General features: G+C 44.5%; 1 protein-coding gene across 1 annotated transcript in view; it reads left to right on the top strand.

The window, feature by feature from the left end:
• IQGAP1 (IQ motif containing GTPase activating protein 1) overlaps positions 1-27,010 on the top strand; it is a 108,369-nt gene that overhangs the window by 16,251 nt on the left and 65,108 nt on the right. Inside the window, exons 3-4 of the mRNA XM_080651850.1 lie at positions 22,965-23,121; positions 24,707-24,784. Of these exons, the coding sequence (XP_080507976.1) occupies positions 22,965-23,121; positions 24,707-24,784 (235 nt within the window). The remainder of the gene's footprint in view (positions 1-22,964; positions 23,122-24,706; positions 24,785-27,010) is intronic.

Raw genomic sequence — 27,010 nt, 5'->3', positions numbered from 1 at the left:
GGCTCCTGGACTGTGAGAGGGCACAGGCTGGGCTGAGGGACCCCCCTCTCCCCCCGAGTGCATGAATTTCATGCACTGGGCCTCTAGTTTTTTAAAAATATTTGTGAATTTGTGAATTTTATAGGTGAAAAATAGTATTTCATGGAAGTTTTACTTTTTAGATGATTTAGTTCTGAGTGAAGCTGAGCATCTTTGCATATGATTAAAAGCCATCTGTATTTCCTTTTCTGTCCATTGTTTTGGCAGAGTCCTTTGCTCACATAGAAAAAGGAGTCTTTTCTTCCTGATTTGTAAGAGGTCTCTATCTATTGAGGATACTGACCCTATGGATGCCATATGTGTAGTAGATAATTACTCCAGTTTGTTCTTTAACTTCTGACTTTAAAGTTCTAAAATAGTTTAGAATTTTAAAACTCTTTGTTATTTTTAGCTTTTGGGCTTTATGTTACTTGTAGAGAGTTCTTATCTATACCGAGACTTTACAAAAACATTCCCCCCTTCTTTCTTCTAGTATTTTTAGTACATAAAGAGTTTTAACATTTGGTCCATTTGGAATTTATGTTGGTGTGAGGAGTGAAGTAGAGATCCTGCTTCCCCCCCGCCCCCTTCTCTATATGGGATTTGGATGGTATCTTAAATGATGAGCATTATCAATGGCTCCTTTATGAATGTGCGCTGGAGTTTGCCATACTCTCTAGTCTATGAATTGAGACCTTAATTCTTTTCAGAACAAGCCAGCTGCAACTGTGGAGATTTTTGAAACATATGGCATACATTTCCTTTTAGAGAAATTGACTAGAATTTTCCAGAGTGCCTTCAAGCAAGATGTATTGTGATGTTACAAAGATTAATAGTATGTAATGAAGTTGGCATTGAGAGAACAGGTTTCAAGAATTTATTTTAAAAAATTAAAAAACTATATTTTTATTGATTTCAGAGAGGAAGGGAGAGGGTGAGAGAGGTAGAAACATCAAGGATGAGAGAGAATCATTGATCGAGTGCCTCCTGCACGCCTCCCACTGGGGAGAGAGCCCGAAACCCTGGCATGTGCCCTGACTGGGAATGGAACTGTGACCTCCTGATTCAGAGATTGATGCTCAACCACTGAGTCACACTGGCCGGGCTATTTATTTTTTTTATTGATTGATTTTATTTTATTTTAAAAATATTTTTATTGATTTTTTTACAGAGAGGAAGGGAGAGGGATAGAGAGTTAGAAACATCGATGATAGAGAAATATCGATCAGCTGCCTCCTGCACACTCCCCACTGGGGATGTGCCCTCAACCAAGGTACATGCCCTTGACCGGAATCGAACCTGGGACCCTTCAGTCCGCAGGCCGACGCTCTGTCCACTGAGCAAAACCGGCCAGGGCTTATTGATTGATTTTAGAGAGAGGAAGGGAGGGAGGGAGAGAAACACTGATTTTGTTGTTCCACCCATTTATGCTTTCATTGGTTGCTTCCTGTATGTGCCCTGACCAGGATTGAACCGGAAATCTTGGCATAGCAGGACGATGCTCTGACCACCTGAGCTATACTGGCCAGGAAGAGAACAGGTTTTAGATTAACCGCTTGCACATGCGTACTGTGAAGAGATGAACAGACTGGCCAAGCTAACGGAATCCATTCTTTGTGTTGGGATTTGAATGCTGTGTGGCTGACTTTCTGCATCCCTCTTTTTGACGTGTATTCCATTAATGAGGGTTTGACATTAAGGAAGAAAGGGTTTAGTGGTCAAATAAGTTTCAGAAATACTGGATTAAACCCAGTTAAACAGATTGTTTAACCTGTGGATATTTAGATTCTTTATCATAGGCTCCAAGTTCTGAGTCTCCAAGGAAGAGGAGAGTGTCAGACTCTTTCTCCAGATCATCTTTCTTAGGACTGGTGTTCCAAGGTACACTGGTTTGGGAAATACTTTTCTAGTCAGAGTAATGGCTTTGAGGGACTATTTCAAGTAAGAATTTGGGACATGTTCATGGCCAGTTCTCACCTGCTTCATGTTTTATTTGTAGGTTTTTTTCCCATTCTCCATTGAGTTCTTATATTCTTGGCTTATAGAGCTTAAATTAAAGCCATTATTGTACTAATTGTACAGGTATAATTGCCAAACGGTTGCAGGATCTTAAAGGCATTGTGAAGAACAGGAATACATTTTTTTTTTAAAGTGGGGGAGTGCAAATGTACTAATTATTAAAAAGGAAAAGAAGATAATCACAGATTTCAGTCTAGTGAACTAGTCTCTGGCAAAATTTCATGGCATATTGTGAAATGGATGGCTTATGGGCACTTGGTGAGAAAAGCAGTGATGTGTAGGGGTCGACCAGGACTCCCTGTAAAGGCTTTGTCACAGTAACATCATTTCCCTCTGGACAGGGTCACCAGATTGGTGACTCAGAGGAACACAGCAATGTCTAGATTTCAGTAGGGCCTTGGGAAGTGTGGCCTGTAATACTTTTGCAGGCAGGTTGGGTAAATGCGGACTGGATTGTAATGCAATTAAAGCTTGTCGCCAGCTGAATAACCCATATTCAAAAAGAGCTGCTGGATGGGGAGTGGCCGCTCAGTGGGTGTGGGGTTTCTTCTTCGGCGGCGGCGGTGAAAATCTCCGGGAATTAGAGTCATGGTGGTTGCACAACTTTGTGAATATACCAAACACCACTGCGTTTCATACTCAAAAATGGTTAAAAACGGTGCATTTATGTTATGAGTTTTGTCTCAATAGAAGAAGGTGCTGCTAGGTTTTTAATTCACAGGAAGCTCTTTAGGGCATGTTTCGTAGAAAACATTTTTAGTGGGACTTAAGAAGGCGTAAATGATGTGTTATCACACTTGAGTTTGACTTGTTACCTGAGGGATGTTTATTTTTGTTTATTTTATTTTATTTTTTGGTTAATCCTCACCTGAGGATGTTTTTCCATTGCTTTTCAGAGAGAGAGTGAAAGGGAGGGACGGAGGAAGGCGGGGAGAGAGAGAGAGAGAGAGAAAGAGAGAGAGAGAGAAACATCGATGGGAGAGAGACACATAGATTGGTTGCCTCCTGCACTCACCCTGACTGGGAGTGGGGAGCAAACCCCAGTTATGTGCCCTTGACTGGGAATTGAACCCACAGCCCTTTAGTGCGCAGGCCAACACTCTAACAACAGAGTCGCACTGGCCAGTGCCTTGAGGGATGTTTAGTTTAATACACTGCATGACAAGTTCTGCTTTCAAAATACCTTGAGTCTTTTTTTTTTTTAATATATTTTATTGATTTTTTACAGAGAGGAATAGAGAGGGATAGAGAGTTAGAAACATCGATGAGAGAGAAACATCAATCAGCTGCCTCCTGCCCACCTCCTACTGGGGATGTGCCCGCAACCAAGGTACATGCCCTTGACCGGAATGGAACCTGGGACCTTACAGTCCGCAGGCCGACGCTCTATCCACTGAGCCAAACCGGTTAGGGCATACCTTGAGCTTTGGGGTTCAAGAAATGGAGTGTCTAAGTACAGGATAGAGAAGTAGCATTCGTGGGAAAATACAAGAAAATGAAACAAATGTGAGGTGTGTATTAACGCATTAACAGAAATGTGCAGAACGCAGCAGAGGAAGAGTAGGTGGCTCCGTTGGCCTCTGTGCTGATCAGAGGCTCCCTGAAGCTGCCTTTGGCTGGAGGCCATGCTTTCAGAGGGTAGCTATGTGGTGGGATTCTCCCACACCCACGGCTGGGAGTGGTTCCTCAGGTGGGTGTTGGTCCACTAGTTGAGTTGGTTATTGCTGCAGGACTAGAGCATGCTGGGTGAGCATGACCACGATAGTAAAGGCTCTATGCATTCTGATGGATGAGGGATAATGGAGAGGAATGAGATTATGTAACACAGAAACAAGATTCAGATTTATTACAGATTTCTTATCTCTAATAATAAAAGCATAATATGCGGAACGACTATCCGGACGACCACGCTATGACACCCACTGGTGCCAGGCCAGCCAAGGCGGGTGTGATGCGATTGGTCAGGGGCCGGGCCATCGCCCTATTATCCACCCTGCAGATGGAGGCCCAGGCCACCGACCAGGGGGCTGCGGCGGGTGGGTGGGGCCTCCCCTGTGGGGTGATCCATCGATCTCGGGGCTCTCGGACTGTGAGAGGGTGCACTTTGGGCTGAGGCAGTCCCCCCTCCCCCCGCTCTGCCCCCCCAGTGCCCTGGGCCTCTAGTAGAAACATAGAATCTCAGTTCAATCTGTCGGCCTGTATAGTAATTCGTTCAACTGTTAACTTTGTGCCTACATTATTATTATTTTAAAATATATTTTTATTGATTTCAGAGAGGAAGGGAGAGGGAGAGAGAGATAGAAACATCAATGATGAGAGAGATTCATTGATCGGCCTCCTCCTGCACGCCCCCAACTGGGGATCGAGCCTGCAACCCAGGCATGTGCCCTTGTCTGGAATCGAACCTGGGACTCTTCAGTCCACAGGCCAACTCTCTATCCACTGAGCCAAACTGGCTAGGGCTGTGCCTACATATTAAAAAATTCCTGGAAAATGGAAGAGGGGTTCAGTTGATCATGTGTGGTGTCAGAGGAACAGAACTAGGCAATGGAAATCTGCATAATAGGAGGAGGAACTTTATAACAATAAGAAAATTCTTAAAAATGAAAGTCCCCAAAAGTGCTTTGGAAAAATCCATGTTGCAGGTTTTCAAGCATAGACTGTACAACAGTTAGTGGAAGATTATGTTCTAACCCAAGTACTTTCTCTTGTTACTTAAAACAATTTTTATTTTCATTTCCTGTGTTATCCTTAAAAAGTATTTTTGTTTTGAATGGCTTGATAATATTCCATTGTTCATTCTCTCTTTTTTTTCTTTTCTCTGACCTGGGGCTAAAAACGTTGGAGAAAACACTTTCAATGAAATGAAACGGGTAACACAGTTCCGCACTCCGCCATCGTTCAGGACCTCCTGGTGGAACTGGAGAAGATGTAAAAGTGTGACCCAGCCCTGCCCTTAGGGGGCTTATGGAGTGACTGGGCAGACAGGGCTTACCCATTGGAAAAGTTACTCAACAGCAAAGGATGAAAGGTCTAACTGGTACCCTAAGGCAGTGTATGGTTGCCAAGGAAACGGTGTAGTAAATGTGTGAGAGTTTAGATGAGGGAAGATGATTTTTTGGCTGGGTTTGGCAGGGTCAGCTGGAACGGTGTGGGAGAGAAGGAAAGCCCACGGACACAGATATTTGTCTTATTCTTTTGCGTTTCTTCAGGTTGAGACCGTCTTTTTCTGCTTCCTGGTATCCACACCTCCTTCCACAGGGCTTTCCCACAAAGTGGAGCAGGCGCTTGGGTATCTCGTTCAGTTGAAGTGGTGCAGAGTGTGGGGAGGTCATGTGGGGGTTGTGCTGGTGAAGAGAATTTCAGTATTGTGCCGCTGAGAGCTTAGGGGAATTTCTATTTCTTTTATTATTTGGTAACCATGGAGACCAGAAACAGTTTGTGTCATTCAGTAGTTATTTGTAGAGCACCATGCTGCAAAGGTAAATCGGCAGAGGATCCCACCCTGATGTATTTAAAGGACATACAAAGTGCCACAGGAAAGGTGACAGGACGTTTGGTGGAAAAGAGATTATTTCCAATGATAGATCACGGAAGAGTTCATGGAAGAGGTGACTTTTTTTTTTTAATGTCTTTTGTAGTTTTTCCTTTTTTGTTTTAAAAAATTATTTTTAAAAAATCCTCTCCTGAGGACATTTTCCCATTGATTTTTAGAGAGAGTGGAAGGGAGGGGGAGAGACAGAGAGAGAGAAACATTGATGTGAGAGAGACATTTCGATTGGTTGCCTTCTGCATGTGCCTGGACCAGGGCCCGGGCTGGGGAGGAATCGACAGCCGAGGTCCGTGCCCTTGACTGGAATCAAACCCGGGACCCTTCAGTCTGCAGGCCGATGCTCTACCCACTGAGCAAAACCAGCTAGGGCGAGGAGGTGACTTTTGAGAGTAACATTTGAATTGTCTGAGACGGATGAGGCTAATCAAAACTTTTAGCTAAATCTTTTTTTTTTTTTAATGTATATATTTTTATTGCTTTCAGAGAGGAAGGGAGAGGGAGCGAGAAATAGAAACATCCAAGATGAGAGAGAATCATCGATTGGCTGCCTCCTACACGTCCCCTACTGGGGATCGAGCCTGCAACCCGGGCATGTGCTGTGACTCCTGGTTCATAGGTCAGTGCTCAACCACGGAGCCATGCCGGCTGGGCTTTGGCCAGATTTGATTATCAGTAGGCATCTCCATTTCTAGCTTCCCATTTCATAGCTTGATGACCTCTCTTTCCTCTACAAACCCTCTCAATTTTTCTCTCCCTAACAAATTTATCCCATCTCATTTAACACATTATCTTCCCTGCAGCAGTGGGAGAATTATCTTTCTTCCTAAGACTTAGCCTTCCATCTGTGGTCTGGATTCTCTCTTTTTTTTTGTCTCCTAGGATTCCTATTCAGTATTAGTTTCTTCACTGTCATTTCCATATTTTCCTTTGAATGCTTTCTCCTTAGCACATAAACATGCTCCCCCATTTAAGATGTCTTCCCTTAATACGAGACCGCACTGTGATTACTGTCCCTTCCTTTTTCCTTCAGGGAAAACTTGTCTTTACTGCCTACATCCTCATTTCTTTACCTTAGGTCATGTGGGTGTGATTCATGAGCCTTCCTTTCCCCCACTGAAATTTCTCCTGCTGATATCACCCATGACCTAATTGCTATAGCCACTGGAAAGTTTCAGTACTTTCTTTCTTAATCTCAGCAGCATATGACCCTCCTGTCTGTTCACTTCGCGAAATGTTCCTCCTTTTCACTGGGGAGCCTTTTGTACTTTGTGAATTTTGACCTGTGTACATGTATTACCTGTCCAAGAAAATAAATTCAGGTAGCAACTCCTGCAGGAAACCTACCTAGACACCCACTCTTGTTTCTACAGCACCCCCCACAGTGTACCTTTATTATAGCTCTTTTTTTTTTTTTTTAATGTAAGCGCCTTATACTTTTCCTTAATGGACTGTTAGCCTCAGAGGGCAAGGACCTTGTCTTTGCTGAGTATCATCGTTAATCCCTCCTCCCGGTATGTTCTTACTAATAACTAGATCTGAATATGCCATTTCTGACATAGCACTAGCTCTACAGGCTCTCCCTGCTCCCGTGGGCTCTCGCAGCTGCCAGCAGGCAGTGACCCTCAGAGAACTACTCTCGCAAAGAAACGTGTACCTGTCTTTCGCCTTGTGGAGGACTCACCTGTTTCTTTTCTCCCATGCTGCTCACAACCATCAGTGATTAGACTGTAGCTGCTGAGGCTTAGCTATCATCATGGTCTAACTCAATTTGAAGATTAAAAATTTTTTAATAAATATGTACATATATACACACATATATCCTATATAAACCTATATAATAAAAGGCTAATATGCAAACTGACGGAACGGAGGAACGACCAGTCGCTATGACATGCACTGACCACCAGGGGGCAGATGCTCAACACAGGAGCTGACCCCTGGTGGTCAGTGTGCTCCCACAGCGGGAGTGCTGCTCAGCCAGAAGCTGGGTTTACGGCTGGCGAGCGCAGCGGTGGTGGCAGCGCTAAGGATGTCCGACTGCTGGCTTAGGCCTGCTCCCCATGGGACATCCCGCTCCCATCAGTCGGACATCCCCTGAGGGCTCCCGGACTGCGAGAGGGCACAGGCCGAGCTGAGGGATACTGCCCCCCTCCAACCAGTGCATGAATTTTGTGCACCGGGCCTCTACTATCCTATATAATAAAAGGGTAGTATGCAAATAGACCGAACAGCAGATCATCCGAACCACCAATCAAAGCATAATATGCTAATGATATGCTAAGGCTGCTCAGCCACTTGCTATGACATGCACTGACCACCGGGGGGCAGATGCTCCAACCGGTAGGTTAGCTTGCTGCTGGGGCCTGGCCAATCGGGACTGAGTGAGGTGGGCTGGACATGCCCTGGAGCCCTCCCACGGTCCCTCCCTGGCTTGATGGTGCACTGGTAGTGTCCCTCAGCCAGGCCTGTGCCCTCTCGCAATCCAGGACCCCTTGGGGAATGTCGGAGAGCTGGTTTCAGCCCAATCCCGCAGGCCACTCCCCTTGGAAGGGCGTCAGACATGGGGCTCATGGCTGGCGAGTGCTGCTGTGGCAGCGCGAGCCTCTCCCAATCGGGACTGATTGGGCACGAGCCTATGGCAGGCACGGTGGGGCGTGAGCCCGCGGCAGGCACAGTGAGCGGGAGCGGCAGGTAGGAACTGCAGGTGGCGTTGGACTGCAGGTTTCGGCCCAGTTCGTGCAGGCCACCCAGAGGGACCCCACCCGTGCACGAATTCATGCACTGGGCCTCTAGTATACACACACACACACATACATATATATGTGTATATATATATATATATATTTCAGAGAGGAAAGGAGAGGGAGAGAGAGCTAGAAACATCAATGATGAGAGAGAATCATTGATCAGCTGCCTCCTGCCCGCCCCCTAACTGGGGATTGAGCCAGCAACCTAGGAATTGAACCTGATTCATAGGTCTACACCAGCCGTGGGCAAATTACGGCCCGCGGGCCGGATCCGGCCCGTTCGGCTGTTCTATCCGGCCCGCGGAGCCGAAAGAGTGGAGGGTTCTCTTGCTCTCCCCTCCGCTCCTTTACTTTGAATTTATATTAGTTCACACAAACACTCCATCCATGCTTTTGTTCCGGCCCTCCGGTCCAGTTTAAGAACCCATTGTGGCCCTCGAGTCAAAAAGTTTGCCCACCCCTGGTCTACACTCAACCACTGAGCCACACTGGCCGGGCTTGAAGATTTTTTTGTCCTTTAAGGTTAAAAGATCCTTCTTGCTTCATGATAATGTGTTAAAGTAGAGCTGGATGAATAGAGAGCTCAAACATGATAATGTTTCACTAGGCTCTGCATCTGAAGGCCTGGTCTGGGAGTAAATAGCCCAGGGAACTTGTAAAAAGCTTCATTGAAATATAATTTACATGCCGTAAAATTCTCCCCTTTTTCATGTACAACTTAATGATTTTTAGTAAATTTACTAGGTGGTGCAACTATCATCATAGCCTAGTTTCCACCACCCCAGTGGACTCCTTAGAATGATAACAATCAGATGTTTAATTTTGGCAAGTAGACTTGACATACCATGTCAAATTCAAAGCGTGAAATGATTTGCTCGGGGAAGGGTCTGCATTAGGTATCAAGAAACACAGAGCTTAAATAAGCTAACTTAAGAAGAAAGAAGTTTCCCTTTGGTGTCTCACTTATTACTATAGCTGCTCCGATTGGTATGATTTACACTCAGAAGTTTCATTTAAAACAGATACCATCAGGCTGTCTCATTTGCTTACATGGCTTGGGAAACAAGCCTATATCGTTTCTTGCCTGGATCACTGACGCTCGTACTTCCTCAGCTCTTACTGGTCCCTCCTCCTAAGCCATACTGCTTGGAGTGATCCTTTAAATCAGATTCGATCATTTCATTCCTGTTTCAGATCTTTCAAAGGGTCTGCACATTCTCCTCCCTCCATACCCCCCCCCCCTTACACACACACACACACACACACACACACACACACACACACGCAGAGTCCTCAGTGCCATTTTCTCTGGGAAACCAGCCCTAATCCCCCTCTCTCTCCATATGACCAGGAGTGCTTTACTGAATACTCCACATTCCTTTCTCTCAAGGGTGTTCCTATCACGCTGTATTGAAATCGCCAGGCTGTTCCCAGGGCCTATGGTGCTCAGATGTATTAGTGGCTTCCAGTCCTACTTGCTAGGAAAGATGGCCCAACTTGGGGGTGGGGGGTTAGCACCGAGTCACCCTGCCGTTTGGGGCACTGGCTCTGCCTGCGGGGCGTGGCGGCAGGGTGGTGCGCCTGGAGGAACCGAATGTCAGTGGTTTGGAGTGGTCAGTTCCGGCATTGGTAGGTTCCCCTTCCGTATTGCACAGAGCTGGGAAACCGCCGAAGTCATGTGCTCGGCAGAACTCGTTCAGCTGGTTCCCTCTTCACAGACCCCTACTTTGCACTGATTCTGTTCTCCAAGTGCTCTGGGTCCGGACTTGTTTTAGGCTTACCACAGTGGAGTTCCCCAAATAGTCATTCCTTTGTCTCCCCGTGTGACAGAATGGGTAGGGCCAAGTATACCTGCTCCCTTTGACAATTGTAATCAGCGGACAAGGCAGACAGGTATTATTACGCAAGTTACTGGGTGTTAGACTCGAGGAGTAGGTTTTACTTCTGGGATCTGGCTAGCTCACACACATACTCGCATACACATACTCAAATGCATGGCTGTCATCACTTAGAGCCTGCTGGTGCTTGTGTGCATTCACTCACTCAGTTAATCTTTACAGTAATCTTATGAGAATAGGTGCCGCCCCTAATCCTGTCTTGTAGACAGAAAACCGGAGCTCAGAGAGGTTGGCTGGCTGGATGGCATTCTTGCTCATTCTCATTTCCTTCCCTCTTTTCTCAAAGAAGAAGTGGACATGTTCCTTACTATAGCTGGCTGTAGGATCTTACTTTTCTTTCTTTCTTTCTTTCTTTCTTTCTTTCTTTCTTTCTTTCTTTCTTTCTTTCTTTCTTTCTTTCTTTCTTTCTACTTTAGAGAGGAAAGGAGAGAGAGAGAGAGAGAGAAACATCAGTGATGAGAGAGAATCATGGATCGGCTGCCTCCTGCACGCCCCCTCCTGGGGATTGAGCCCACAACTCGGGCATGTGAACCTAGGAGCCTTCAGTCCGCAGGCTGATGCTCCATCCACTGAGCCAAATTGGCTAGGGCGGATCTTACTTTCTTTTGTTCTTTATTTCTTGTGTCTTTAGTCCCTCCTTCACTTGTTCTTTTCTTGCAGGCTTCAAATTAGTCATCTTCAGTAGAGAGAGGAAGAAAGTGAGAGAGACTCTAAGACAGACACTCCTTCCTTGGACATACCACCTCTTCAGACTAACCCTTTCTTTTCTTCTTAAACCTCTTGAAATCAAGAAGTCTATATTTGCCCTAGCTCAAGCATGTCAAACTCGCGGCCCGAGGGCTGCATGCCTCGTTTATTTGGCTTGTGTTAGCCTTTGAGTTTGACATACTTGCCGCTGTTGCGGGCTTGGTCCCCAGTAGGGAGCGTGCAGGAGGCAGCCGATCCATGATTCTCATCATGGATGTTTCTCTCTCTCTCTCTCTCTCTCTCTCTCTCTCTCTCTCTCTCTCTCTCTCTCTTCTCTCTCTCCCTCCCTCCCTCCATTCCTCTCTGAAATCAATGAAAATAAAAAAGTGGAATCAAGGACATTTAAAAAAAATGAAGTCTACATTTGCTAGTTCCTCACTGCTAGTTACTTTTCTGGTTACAGTAATCTGACTCCTTCGCCTCACTCCCCTGAGACTCCCCTCATTGGGGTCACAGGTGACATTCTCCCTCCTGTGCCACCCATCTCTCTACAGCATTTGAAGTTGGCCACCTCTTCCAGCTTCCTGAACAAATTTCCTTCCTTGATTGCTGTCATGTGATTCTCTCGTGGTTTTCATTTTATTATAGTGACTTTTCTGTGTATTTGCCTCTTAAAAGTCATTGTTTTCTTTCTTTAAAAAATACATGTTTATTGATTTTAGAGAGGAAGGGAAAGGGAGAGGGAGAGAGAAATAGAAACATCAATGATGAGAATCAGCAGCTGCCTTCTGCACGCCCCCTACTGGGGATGGAGCCCACAGTCCTCGGATGCTCTATCCACTGAGCCAAACCGGCTAGGGCAAAGTCACTGTTCTGAGGCGCAGTCCTTGACCATTTTTATTTCTGTGCAATCTGGGTCTCTGGCGAGCTCATCCACTCTTGTGGTCCCATTTTTCAAACTTGGGTTTCCAACCTGGTCTCCCTGAGTTGTTCAGTATTACAGTTCCAACTGCCTGCAGGATGTCATGACCCCCTGCCCTCCCCCCAACCCCCACCACCAGTTGCATTTCAACCTGGACATGTTTCAGGCATGGATTGAGCATTCTGGCCTGCTTCTCCCAGTGTCCCCAGCCTTGTTTTATGGCATCATTGTTTATTTAGTCATCCATGCCGCAAGTCACCAAATCATCTTTTAAAAATAAGCAATCTTTTCCCTTTTATAGAAGTTTCTGCCAGTTCACTATAGAGGGTACATGTTGCCAGCTTTTCTCTGGAACTGTGTGAGAATGTGGAGTTTTCCCACATAAGGAATGGTAATAAGCTGCTATTATTCTTTTTTATCTTTGCCAGTCTGATAGCTGAAAACAGTGTTATTGTTACTTTCATTTGCATTTCTTTGATTAGTGGTGAGTTTATGAGTATTTCCTGTAATTACTGACCATTTATTTTTGTTAATCCTCATTCGAGGATATTTCCCCTATTGATATTCAGAGAGAGTGGAAGGGAGGGGTGTGAGAGAGACACATAGATTGGTTGCCTCCTCCCTCAGCCCTACCAGGGCTGGGGTTCAAACCCAGGTACATGCCTTTGACCAGGAATTTAACCCAAGACCCTATGGTCCACAGGCTGATGCTCTAACCACTGAGCAACCAGCCAGGGCACTGACCCTTTATAATCTTTGGTGAACTACCTTTTTGTGTTTCTAACCCATTTTTCCTAGTAGAATATTTGTTATTTTATTTATTTCAAGCATTTAAAATGTACGTAGAATATGATGATTATAGGAGATTATTAGTTCTTTGTTATATGTTACAAATTTGCCCTCTGGTTTATCTCTCCGTTTGATTTAAAAAAAAAAATATTTTGCCGTAACCGGTTTGGCTTAGTGGGTAGAGCGTCGGCCTGTGGACTGAAGGGTCCCGGGTTCGATTCCGGTCAAGGGCATGTACCTTGGTTGCGGGCACATCCCCAGTGGGGGGTGTGCAGGAGGCAGCCGATCAATGTCTCTCTCTCATCGATGTTTCTAACTGTCTATCCCTCTCCCTTCCTCTCTGTAAAAAAATCAATAAAATATATTTTAAAAATAAATAAAAAAATATTTTTATTGGAAGGAGGGAGAGGGGAGAGTTAGAAGCATCAATGATGAGAGACAATCATCGATCAGCTGCCTCCTGCACGCCCCCCACTGGGGATTGAGCCAGCCACCCGGGCATGTGCCCCTGACCGGAATCAAACCCGGGACCCTTCAGTGTGCAGGCTGATGCTCTTTCCACTGAGCCAAACTGGCTAGGGCCCATTTGTGCTTTTTTTAAATTGACTTTTATAGATGTTTAACTGCTTTTTGTGTAGCCAATTGTTTCCCTCCTTTGTGATTTCTGCCTCATGGTTTTGTTTGGAAAAGCCTTTACCATTTCAGGATTGTACAACCATTCATCTATATTTTTTGCTTCCTTTTTTATTTTTAAAATCTCGAATCCAGCCCTGGCCGGCTTGGCTCAATGGATAGAGCATCAGCCTTCGGAATGAAGGGTCCCAGGTTCGATTCCAGCCAAGGGCACATGCCTGGGTTGTGGGCTTGATCCCCGGTAGGGGGTGTGCAGGAGGCAGCCGATCAATGATTCTCTCTCATCATTGATGTTTCTATCTCTCTCTCCTTCTCCTTTCCTCTCTGAAATCAATAAATAAATAAAAAAATCTCGAATCCATTTGATGTTTAATGTCAGTAGCGAAATGTGAGGTCAGGAGGTAACTGCTTGTTCTTTCCTGGATGTAAAGCCTTCATCTTCCCGGATGCCCTTCTCACCCCCACCCCCAGCTATCTAACAGATCCCCAGCGGCTCCTGCCTCCTCTGTGATGAGTCACCTTTTCGCTTTCTGTTTCCATCATCACCCTAGTTAGCGACCTCATTCTCTCTCACCTGGATTCCTGACATAGTTGCCTAATATTTCTCTCTGGAATCTTGTCTTCCATGCTGTTGTCCTAGTTACTGTTCTAAAATCTCAGAACTGACCAAGCCACTCCTTTTTATTAATGTATTATTTAATTAAAATTTAAAAATTATAGTTGGCCAAGTCATTCTTTTTTTTTTTTTTAAATATATTTTATTGATTTTTTACAGAGAGGAAGGGAGAGGGATAGAGAGTTAGAAACATCGATGAGAAAGAAACATCGATCAGCTGCCTCCTGCACACCTCCTGCTGGAGATGTGCCTGCAACCAAGGTATATGCCCTTGACCGGAATCGAACCTGGGACCTTTCAGTCCACAGGCCAACGCTCTATCCACTGAGCCAAACCAATTAGGGCCATTCTTTTTTTATTTTTTATTTATTGACTGATTTTAGAGAGAGCGAGAAACATGGATTTGTTGTCCCACTTATTTATGCACTCATTGGTTGATTCTTACATGTGCCTTGACTAGGGATTGAACCCACAACCTTGGAGTAATGGGACCACACTCTAACCAACTGAGCTATCTGGCCAAGGCACGGCCAAGTCATTCTTCTGTTTGAAAACTTTCATGGCTTCCATTGCCTGCAGATTAAATACCAGGCTCAGACATCTCTGTCTCCAGCGAGTCCTCCCCCATGATGCTTTGTCATTCCCTAAATATGCCGTTTGTTTCCATGCCTTTGGGCCCTTTGCTTATGCTGTTTCCTTTATCTTAAACATCTCTGTTTCCCATTGTTTACCTCTAACTACAATTTATCTTAAAGCCGTTCAGCTATCATCTCCTACGGTAGCCAGTTGGTTAAACATCTCTGTCCCAAGCGGGTGATCTCTTTAAAGGTGAGGGCAGGTATTCAGCACATTTTATAAGTGTGGCACAGAGTGGTCCATTAAAAATGTTTCCTGAATGCCCTAGCTGGTTTGGCTCAGTGGCTAGAGCACCGGCCTGCGGACTGAAGGGTCCCGGGTTCGATTCCAGACAAGGGCACATGCCTGGGTTGTGGGCTCGATCCCCAGTAGGGGGCATGCAGGAGGCAGCTGGTCAGTGATTCTCTCTCTCCCTTTCTCTCTGAAATCAATAAGAATATATTTTAAAAAATGTTTCCTGAATGGATGTGAGTAGATTTGTTTTGGAAAATTGATTTAAAATATGTATATAATCAAAGCTTTATAAAAGTAGTCTAAATATGAAAGGGATATAAGAATTATTTGTGAGAGCCCTAACCAGTTTGGCTCAGGGGATAGAGCGTCAGCCTGCGGACTGAAGGGTCCCAGGTTCGATTCCGGTCAAGGGCATGTACCTTGGTTGTGGGCACATCCCCAGCAGGGGGTGTGCAGGAGGCAGCTGATTGATGTTTCTAACTCTCTATCCCTCTCCCTTCCTCTCTGTAAAAAATCAATAAAATATATTTTAAAAAATTATTAGCTCAGTTGACTAGAGGGTCATCCTGATATGACAAGGTTGCAAGTTCTACCCCCAGTCAAGGCCCATACAAGAATCAGCCAATGAATGAATAACTAAGTGGAACAACAAATCGATGTTTCTCTCTCTCTCTCTCCCTCTCTCTCTCTCTCTCTCTCTCTCTCTCTCTCTCTCTCTCTTTCCCTCCCTCTTTCTCTCTCACAAATCAATAAATAAAAAATAATTATTTATGAGAATTACTTTGTAATTATATGAAAGACAAGCTTTTATATGAGCACTCATTTTTCACACTAATTGTGCCTGCTTCACCAGTGTTTAATGTTTAATATGGTGCTTGATCGAGTAGGTTGGTGAATGAGTCATGGCTTGTGGTGTGGGTTGCTTCAGAAAGTCCAGTTTCAGAACTCGAGCATTTGGTGGTGAGTGTTCAGTAGGTGGTAGCTGTCATTTTTTAAAGAGGCAATGTATTGTAGCAATGGAGTTTAGGCTTTAGAAGCACACCAGCTTTGGTTCAAGAGTGAGCTTAGCCCGGCCAGTGTGACTCAGTGGTTGAGCGTCAACCTACGAACCAGGAGGTCATGGTTCGATTCCTGGTCAGGGCACATGCCCGGGTTACAGGCTGGATTTCTAGTTGGGGGGAGTGCAGGAGGCAGCTGGTCAGTGATTCCCATCATTGATGTTTCTCTCTCTCTCTCTCTGAAGTAAATAAAAATATATTTTTTTAAAAAAAGAGTGAGCTTAGCCATTTACAAGCTCAGTACTTTCGGAGAGATTATTTCACTTTTAGGAGTGCATGGTTTCTGTATCAGGAAGATAAGAACAATATTATTACTTACCTTAAGGCTTTTTGCAAGTGTAAGTGAGATAATTCATGCAAAGTATTTAGCTTAATATCTGCCGTGTGGGGTTAGAGGTTCTATTTTCAGTGTTACTTATATTGAAAATGGGCCATTGAGGAGGATAAAATGTTGGAAGTTTCTGTGCCTTGTTTTGAGAGGAAGGACTAAGAACTCTTCCCTCTATTTTCTTCAACTCCTGTGGGAAATACTGTGAGAAATACAAGGGTTTTGTTGAGGCTGTGGCCGAGCATCCTCATCACAGGTGGGTGTGCTGCCGTCACATCACCACTTGGTCTGACATTCTCAGAACTTTGCTTGTAAGTGACTTATTATTTATTTATTTATTTACGTATTTTTATTGATTTCAGAGCAGAAGGGAGAGGGAGAGAGAGACAAACATCAGTGATGAGAGAGAATCATTGATCGGCTGCCTTCTGCACACCCCGCACTGGGGATTGAGCCCACAACCCAGGCATGTGCCCTTGACCGGAATTGAACCTGGGACCCTTCAGTCCGCAGGTCGATGCTTTATCCACTTGAGCCAAACTGGCTAGAGCAGTGGTCGGCAAACTCATTAGTCAACAGAGCCAAATATCAACAGTACAACGATTGAAATTTCTTTTGAGAGCCAAGTTTTTTAAACTTAAACTACATAGGTAGGTACATTGTTATTAACTTAATTAGGGTACTTTCAAGCTGGCCTTTGCTAAAAACTCAAGGTGCCAAAGAGCCGCATGTGGCTCACGAGCCGCAGTTTGCCGACCACTGGGCTAGGGCATAAGTGACTTATTTGTTAGAACATTTGTACCTGTAGAAATATTTGTACTGCCCTAACTGGTTTGGCTCAGTGGATAGAGCATCGGCCTGGGGACTGAAGGGTCCCAGGTTCGATTCTGGTCAAGGGCATGTACCTTGGTTGCGGGCACATCCCCAGTAGGGAGTGTACAGGAGGCAGCTGATCGATGTTTCTCTCTCATCAATGTTTCTAACTCTCTATCCCTCTCCCTTCCTCTCTGTAAAAAAATCAATAAAATATATTTTACAAAAAGAAAAAGAAACATTTGTACTTGAAGAAAAATGTGAAACCCCCCACATTGTTGTCAGAGTGATTTTCTGAAGCACAGATCTGCCCAGGTCAGCCCCCTTTTATTTATTTTATTTATTTATTTATTTATTTATTTATTTATTTATTTTTAATATATTTTATTGATTTTTTACAGAGAGGAAGGGAGAGGGATAGAGAGCTAGAAACATCGATGAGAGAGAGACATCGATCAGCTGCCTCCTGCACACCTCCCACTGGGGATGTGCCTGCAACCAAGGTACATGCCCTTGACCGGAATCGAACCCGGGACCCTTCAGTCCGCAGGCCGACGCTCTATCCACTGAGCCAAACCGGTTTCGGCAAGGTCAGCCCCCTTTTAAAAGCCTGCAGTGTCCCCCATGACTAGGATGAAGAAAGGTTTCATAACCTGGCAGACGGGCCTGCACCATCCAGCCCGCCGGCTTTCTCATCGTCCGCTCCCAGCGTCCCCCTGCGCTTTGCCTCCCAGCAGTGGCCTCAGAACGGGCTGAGGTGGTTTGGGAGCATCGGGCATGAAAGGGAGAGAAGGACTGGGAGGTGAGAGGGTAGCGGAGGACTTGGTGTGGACTAGATCTTTCCAACCGCGGGATTCTGTGACTGGAAGACAGTGTTAAACATGAAAATGGGCAAGAAGTTGTGTGGCCAATGCTTTCTCTTTTGTGCACGGTTATTACTACTTTTTGTACTTAAATTAAAAAAAAAATTGATTCCAAAGAGAGGAAGGGAAAGAGAAACCCCAGTCAGTGGCTTCCCGCACGCGCCCTGACTGCACATTGAACCACACCTGGGTTTGTGCCCTGACTAGGAATCAAACCCACCACCTTTTGGTGCTCAAGACGGCGCTACAACCAACTGAGCCACCCCAGCCAGGGCGATGGTTTCATTTTTTATTTATTTTAATATATTTTATTGATTTTTTACAGAGAGGAAGGGAGAGAGATAGAGAGTTAGAAACATCGATGAGAGAGGAACATCGATTAGCTGCCTCCTGCACACCCTCCACTGGGGATGTGCCCGCAACCAAGGTACATGCCCTTGACTGGAATCGAACCTGGGACCTTTCAGTCTGCAGGCTGACGCTCTATCCACTGAGCCAAACCGGTTTCAGCTGGTTTTATTTTTTATTTCAGCTTTATTGAGGGTTAATTAGCATACAGACTTACAAGGCATTTTAAGTGTACATTGTCATGACTTGTTATCCACACACATCGTGGAAGGACCATCTAGTTAATTAACATATCCATCACCTCACGTGTTTATTTATTTTGGTAAGAACATGTATACTGTACTCTCTCAGCAGATTTCACGCACACGTGTTCTCGGCTTTACTCACCGTATGTTACATATTTGAAGTTTGTACTCTTTTACCAACCTCTCCCTGTTTCTCACATTCCTGGAATCACTTGTCTGTTATTTCTACGCGATGGTTTTTCAGATGGCACATATAAGTGATAGCATGCAATATTTGTCCTTGTCTGGCTTATTTTACTTAGCATAATGCCCGCAAGTTCCATCCATGTTGTCACAAGTGGCAGGATTTTCCTCTTTTTCATATCTGAATATGTCATTTTACACACACACACACACACACACACACACACACACACACACCACCTTTAGCCATTCATATGTTGACGGACAGTAAGGTTGCTTCCATATCTTGGCTATTGTGAATAATGCTGCACTGAAGAGGGGGGTAGTTCGGACCTACCTTTGATATCCAGATTTCATTTCACTGCCTTTGTATACCCGGAAGTGGGATGGCCGGGTCATACAACAGTTCTGTTTTTAATTTTTTTGAAGACCCTCCCTATTGCCTTCAGAGTGGCTACACCAATGTACAGTCCCCCCAATAGTGCATAACGGTTCTCTTTTCTCCACATCCTCCCAACACTTGTTACTTCTTGTCTTTTTGGTGACAGCCTGCCTGTCTGTCTGTCTAGCTCTCTGACTCTCTCTGCCTTTCACCAAATCACAGTTGGCTTCTCTTCCTCTGGCCTGACCCTTGTGTGCTATTCTGCGTCACTATAGGAAACGTCCTGGAAGTTTTAATAGCTGTTAATCTGGACTGTTTTACAGCAGTTAGACTAGGGAAAGCACAGAGGGATTGTGGGAGATGTTGCGTGGTCCCTGCTTTTACTCTGACATATATTTTTAAAGTACATTTTTACTAGAGGCCCGTTGCAGGAAGATTCGGGCAATAGGCCTTCCTTCCCCTGGCTGCCGGCACTGGTTTTCCTCCGGCACCCGGGACCCAGGCCTTCGCTCCGGCCGGAGCCTTCAGTCTTCTCTGCTCCGGCCGGAGCGCTGCTCCTGTAGCTCCCTCTGCCGCCCGTCCCCCTCTCCCCCTCTCCCCCCCGCCCACCGCCCTCTCCCTCATAGCAGGCGTTCTGCCCCACTCCGCACCTGCATATGCAAATTAACCTGCTATCTTTGTTGGGTTAATTTATATACTCACTCCTGATTGGCTGGTGAGCTTCATGGAAGTACGGTCAATTTGCATATTTCTCTTTTATTATTGATTGATTGATTGATTGAAATAGATTGATTTCAGAGAGGAAGGGAGAGGAAGAGGGAGATAGAAACATCAGTGATGAAAGAGAATTTTTGATCAGCTGCCTCTTGCACGCCCCCACTGGGGATCGAGCCCGAAACCTGGGCATGGGCCCTTGACCGGAATCGAACCCAGATCCCTTCAGTTCACAGGCCGACTCTCTATCCACTGACCCAGACCGGCTAGGGCTGGTATTAATCTAGTAATCCCAGAGGAGAGGAAAGCCCACACAACTTTGGTAACTGGCTCCGATTCAAGGCAGAAACCCTTCCTGTGCCGTTTGTTCATCGTCTTCCCTGTGTGTTCACCTTATTTTGAGGAGAAAAGTAATTTTTTCTTCATACTGTTCCGTGGCAAATAGCTGCTGCTGGCTTACACTGGAGTTGTTCTAGGATGTCCCTGTTAATGAGATCACAGCGTAGACTGCCCCCTGAGGCTGGGTTGCCAGGCGCTGTTTGCTGTGTCCTTTCAGCAGTAAACATTAGAGGGATGGCTATGTGACGTTTGTCCTGAGACTACACCTATTTTCCGTGCCAGTAACCTGCACTGTTTTCCCCATGTCCTCTGGTGTTTAGGCTCTTCCTGAAGTGGAGTTTAGGTTTTGTAACTGTTACAAATTGCTATCTAACTTAGTTACTCCGGCATCTCTTCTGGAAAACTCGTTGGTTTCCTGGTGGCCCCCATCCCTGACATTTAAATTCCACCTGAAAGAAAAGTCAGAAGAGAAAATTATTATCATTGAATTGAGGAAATGACCAGAAAACTCTCTGGCCCATTCATATATGCAGGCAGTCTTTATTTAAGAGTCCACTATGGGGCAGACAGTATGCTGGCTGCTTTAAAAGTGTAACAGATTTGAAAATGAGGTTGAGTGACTATTCTCTGTACAACTTAAGAAAAACAGGAAATTGTTGCTTTTCCTTATTTAAAAAAAACATATTTTTATTGATTTCAGAGAGGAAGGGAGAGAGGGAGAGATAGAAATATCAATGATGAGAGAGAATCATCCATCGGCTGCCTCCTGCACGCCCCCGACTGGGGATCGAGCCTGCAACCTGGGCCTGTGCCCTGACCAGAGCACAGGCCAGCGTGCTGTCCACTGAGCCAAACTGGCTAGGGCTCCTTATTGTTTTTAAAGATTCTGAGCAGTAGCCCCAGTTTGAAAAGATAAAATTAATGCAAGAACTGTTATTCCTGATTAGAAAAATAACAATTTGTAAAAGAATAATATAAGCTCTATTTTATATATTTCAAGCTACTTTTATTAGAAAGAATTACATAAAAACATAGATAAGTGGGATCATAAATACCTTTATATGTTATTTGGCCTGTTTTTCTATTGGTATGTTAGTGTTTTCATGGATTTATGTGTCTGTGTGTATATAATATGGCATATTTAAATGTTTCTTACAGTTTTATTTGCCTTTCAAACTAAATTTCAATGCATCACTGCGCATTATAAATGTTTCATTTTTATGTTCTACTTGGCAGTAAATTTAGTTTTTACTTTAGTCGGTTGTACCTTTGGATTTTTTTCTCATTGGCTTTTCAAGATTTATCCCTAGTGAACAGACCAGGCAACATCTAGTGTGTAGGGAGTCCCCCTCCACCACCACCTGCCCCCCCAGATTGGTAAAGATTGTAGGGATAGCATCAGGTTTGTAAAATTTGAGTAGAATAGTTTTAAATTAGGGGTTTTAATCTGGAGGTAAACGAAATCTCTGAAATACATATTTAAGTATATGCACATTTTTTTGGGGGGGAGGACCTATAGTGTTTCTTTTTTAAAAAATATGTTGTTTTTTTTATTGGTTTCAGAGAGGAAGGGAGAGTGAGAGAGAGAGAGAAACATCAATGATTAGAGAGAATCATTGACTGGCTGCCTCCTGTACACCCCCTACTGGGGATCGAGCCTACAACCCAGGCATGTGCCCTTGACCGGAATCAAACCCTGGACCCTTCAGTCCACAGGCCAACGCTCTATCCACTGAGCAAAATTGGCTAAGGCAGTTTGCCGCTCTGTTGATTAATGAGTTTGCCGACCACTGGGATAGGGGCTTAATCACAAGGAACAACAACAGCCTGTAAGTGTTGGAATCGAGAGTCTAGGTCAGTGGTCGGCAAACTCATTAGTCAACAGAGCAGCAAACGGCGGCTTGCGAGCCGCATGTGGCTCGCAAGCCGCTGTTTGCCGACCACTGGGCTAAGGTGTCACTGATTTTTGGGATCATATAGTGTTTCTTAGATGTTCAAAGAATTCTGTGACTCAAAAAAAATGGTTTAAAATCATTGCTCTGAATGATTTTTAGTTACATACCTTTCTGTTTGTAGAAAACATATGCAATTAAACTCTGATTTGTTTTATCTTGGGCTTCCCTGAAATCGTGTGAGAAGTGTTCAAGGGACAAAATATAGTTTTCCTTCCGTCTTTACAACCTCTTCTCCCTCTCTGAAAAGCACCGAAGAATTCATTTTTATTGCTTTCATTAGAGGTACCGTCAGTGTTTTAGCCAAGATAATTGTCTATTTTGGCAACCCAACACAACCATAAGACCTTAAACTTAGAAATTCACTGTGGGTTCTGAATGCTAAAACCAGGAACTTGAGCAATGAAACAGTTGAGATGGTGGCTTCAGTTACAAATGGTTTTCCGTAGGAGTCCTTAAGGAGTAACCTAAGGACTGAGGGAACGGATCCGCGGTTCATGGGGCAGTCAGGGCCTGGCAGCCAGCTGGCTCTGCGGCCAGGAGAGGAAAGTAGGGTAGAGAAGAAGGTGGCATTCATGCTTTAGAAGTTTTCCAAGTTCCCTGCCTCAGATCTGACTGGGCCAGGACAAAGTGTGTGAAATTGGATCTTTAAAAAAAAACACATTTTTTAAAAAATTGATTTCAGATAGTCAGGGAGAGAGAAACATCAATGATGAGAATCATTCATTGATCGCTGCCTCCTGCACACCCCCACACTGGGGATCGAGCCCACAACCCCGGCATGTGCCCTGACCAGGAATCGAACCTTCACCTCCTGGTGGACGCTCAACCACGGAGCCACGCCGGCCGGGCTGAAACTGGATCGTAAAGGAGTGTTGCTTCTGTTCATCTTAAGCCTCTCCAAGGAGAATGGAAATTAAACTTGAATCTTCTGAGGAACGCTTCCGTCCTCCCTGCCTTGTCTCAAGTCCTCTGTCCTCTGTGCAGGTGGATGGAAGCATGTCTTGGGGAAGATCTGCCTCCTACCACAGAACTGGAGGAGGGCCTTCGGAACGGGGTCTACCTCGCCAAACTAGGAAACTTCTTCTCTCCCAAAGTGGTGTCCCTGAAGAAAATCTACGACCGGGAGCAAACCAGATACAAGGTGAGTCCTCCCCGGCGTGGTGCTGACACGACCGTGAAGTTGGGAGAGGTTAGCATACTTTCTCCTGTGTATGAGTTACTGAGAAATGAGTTTAAGTGTGTTTGTTTCAACAAAAGTGGAGAAAATTGGGCAAAGTCAAGATATAACGGTAGTAGTAGAAGAAGTTCAGCTGTTTGTATTTCTGATACGTTTCTTACCATGGTGGGTATCATCATGGTCCTAGATGAAAATTTTTACTTTTTTTAATCCTCATCCGAGGATATTTTGCCAATGATTTTTAGAGAGAGTGGAAGACAGAGGGAAAGACAGAGAGAAATATTGATGTGAGAGAAACACATTGATTGGTGGCCTTCTGCACGTGCCCCGACCAGAGCCTGGGCCGGGAGGAGCCTGCAACCGAGGAACGTGCCCTTGACTGGAATTGAACCCGGGACCTTTTGGTCCACAGGCCAACGCTCTATCCACTGAGCCAAACTGGCTAGGGCCTTGATGAATTTTTTTATTTCTTAGAAGGTAGCGGAAGTAACTAGGGGAACTACTTTAAATCTAACTATAACCAAGTCCTGAGATTTGTTGGAAAATTGAAAGCAACTTTAAGGAAAAAAGATCAACCTGTGATATTAGAGTTCAAGGTAAACTGGGAAAGCGATCCAATTTCAGAAAATGGAGATAAGTGGAAGGGTTTGATTCTTGTGGCCCACGGCCCTGAGAAAGAAGACTCCTTAGTTCAGTTGACAAGGACCAAAATTAGCTCTGTAAAAGCTTCTGTGGGGAGCTTTCCTGAGAGCTCTTATTTGAAACAAGGATCATATAAGATAGTGGAAGATTGCAAAACCAACAGTGAATGTAAGAGCAGTTGACTGTAATAATGAGCTAAGGATGAAGGTGCAATGAAAAGAGATTTTTATGTTCAAATTTAAAGGGAAACAAGGAAGATATAGACCCTAAGTCAAAGCCAAATTAAAATCTCAGATAGAAACCTTTCTTTTAAAAAAAATATATTTGTATTGATTTCAGAGACAAAGGGAGAGGGAGAGAGAGATAGAAACATCAATGATGAGAGAGAATCATTGATCAGCTGCCTCCTGCATGCCCCCTACTGGGGATCGAGCCGGCAACCTGGGCATGTGCCCTGACCTGAAATTGAACTGTGACCTCCTGGTTCATAGGTCGACGCTCAATCATTGAGCCCCGCCGGCCGGGCCTCTCCAGATAGTTTTTAAACGAGAGGAGCGGAGATGTGGATCTGGCTTTTCGGGATTGGAATGTGAGCATAATGCTATAGACAGACCTTGAATTTAAGGGGACTTTGTAAAGTCTCTCAAGGAAACTTGCAAGAGAGTTTTTATTTAGTATTGTGTCACTATTGCCAACAGTGTCTTTTTAAAATTTAAAAAAAAAAATTATTTATTAAATTGATTGGGGGGACACTGGTTAACATGAACATATAGGTTTCCGGTGTGGGTTTTTATGTTACCAGATCTGTATATTGCACCATGTGCCCACCACCCAGAGTCAGATCTTCTCCTGTCACCTTATATTAGGACCCCTTCTCCCCCGCCTAATGGTCTTTTATTTGTTCTAGGCGACTGGCCTCCACTTCCGACACACGGATAATGTGATTCAGTGGTTGAATGCCATGGACGAGATTGGCTTGCCTAAGGTACTGCACGTGACAGTCATAGTTCTGGCTTAGCTCTGTCTTGGCATAAGGGTTCTCACTCCACTTATGAAAGTATTCTTTATTTTCAGTGGAATCTTTGGTGATTTTTAAAAGAAGTACTTAAGATCTCTTTCTTCTGTTTCTTTTAGAAAATGATTTTGTTCTTTTCGTTTTATATTCCTCATCCCTGCTTCACCCCAGCCTAGAGAAATTCCCTGCGATATCATTTACTTTTACTACATCAGACTGTAGACTTAGATTAAAATTCACTTACCATGATATTCTGCCAGACACCACATGAATTTTAAAGTATATACTTCAGTGGTTTATTACTATTATTATTAACAATGTTGTTTCATTAAAATTTGACTTTAGGAAATATTTTAGAAATGTTATCTTCCAGCTTCAGAATAACCAAATTTAGGGTGTTTGAAGGATCATTTAAAAAAATACTTTTATTGATTTCAGAGAGGAAGGAAGAGGGAAAGAGAGATTGAAACATCAATGATGAGCATCATAGATCAGGTGCCTCCTGCACACCCCCCACTGGGGATCGAGCCTGCAACCTGAGCATGTGCCCTTGACCAGAATCGAACCCGGGACCCTTCAGTCCCCAGGCCTACATTTTATCCACTGAGCCAAACCAACCAGGCCTGAAGGGTCATTTTATATTTCAAATTATAGAGGCAATATAATGACATTGACTCTTATATCTAGTTTTGGTGATGGCTGTAATGTTTTTAAGCAGGTTTATTGACGTATAATTGATGTACAAACAACCATGATGTATGCAGTTTGATGAGTTTGGAATGATGGTTGTAGTGCCGATAATGGGAGTGAGCATCCCTGACTTTTTTTTAAATATATTTTTATTGATTCAGAGAGGAAGTGGGGGGGAGAGAGAGAGCGGTGGGGAACATCAGTGATGAGAGAGAATCATTGATTGGCTGCCTCCTGTATGAACCCCACTGGGGATTGAGCGGGAAACCCTGTGGCATGTGCCCTGACCGGGAATCGAACCGTGACCTTCTGGTTTATAGGTTGACATTCAACTACTGAGCCATGCTGGCCGGGCCGTCCTTGGCTGTTTTGCTCAGGAGTTTATTTAGGGCTGCTCTTAGTGAAATTGCCATCTCTAGCTACCCGGTCCCACTGGAACCCGAAAAGGCTATTCTATATGATCATTCTTACAGGCAAGGGCATCTTTTTCCACTCCCCAACCCCATACCTTTGACCTAAGAGTTCTTCTAGGAAGCTGTCCCTCCACCATAATCAGACAAGCCAAAAAGAAGTGTATGTAAGGATTTTTCAGCCCTGCTTATGGTAGAAGAAATTGATAGCAAACCACATGTTCCTTCACTAGGGAATTAATTGTGATGCAGACAGTCAGATCCCAGTGCAGCCATAAAAAAGGATGACGTTACTCAGTATTGACAAAGGAAGTTGTCTGGGATGTGCTAAGTGGAAAAATAACATAATAGGCTAAGGTTAGAAGAGTTTGTGTTCTGGCTAAGATGAGATCATTATTTTTGTGTAAAAATAAAGTGAATGTTCTTGGGAAAAATCTGTTAGGAAATACAGTTTTCATTTCTGTGTGATGGGATTAGGGGTTGGTTTTTTAAAAAAGATATTTTTATTGATGATAGAGAATCACAGATTGGCTGCCTCCTGCATGTCCCCTCCTGGGGATGGAGCCCGCAACCCAGGCATGTGCCGAACCGTGACCTCCTGGCTCATAGGTCGATGCTCAACCACTGAGCCACACCGGCTGGGCTGCTTTTTCTTCTTCTTTATACTGTTCTATGGGCTAAATTTTTGTAAACAACAACGAAAAGTGAAGGGGAGAAAGGGAGATGTGGGTATTAGGAAGTGCCTACGGCCGATTGTGAATGTATAGCACGCGCTGAACTCACGGTTGCATGTCTGTCTGTTGAACGAGTTAAATCCAGAGCTGAGTCTTTGCAGCAGACATGTGTCTGGCCCCTTTTTTTCCAGAGCAGAGTGCCGAAGCTGTCTCCCTTGCACTGGTATGTGTGAGAATCAGGCCCCACAATGTCAGGAAATGCTGTGCGTCAAGTTCTGACAGCTACTTGGCCTTGCTGTGCACCTGTAACTTCCTGTTCCTGTATTTGTGTGGTGTGCCCATTGGGCAATGATGACTTAACCTCTTTTCAACGGTACTAAGAGCCTTGTTAATATTTGCCGTTGCTAGTAGTCGTATTGCTA

This window comes from Plecotus auritus (genome assembly GCF_963455305.1).
Source record: "Plecotus auritus genome assembly, chromosome: 15".
Lineage (NCBI taxonomy): Eukaryota > Metazoa > Chordata > Mammalia > Chiroptera > Vespertilionidae > Plecotus > Plecotus auritus.
This window is presented reverse-complemented; position numbering and strand designations above follow the sequence as displayed.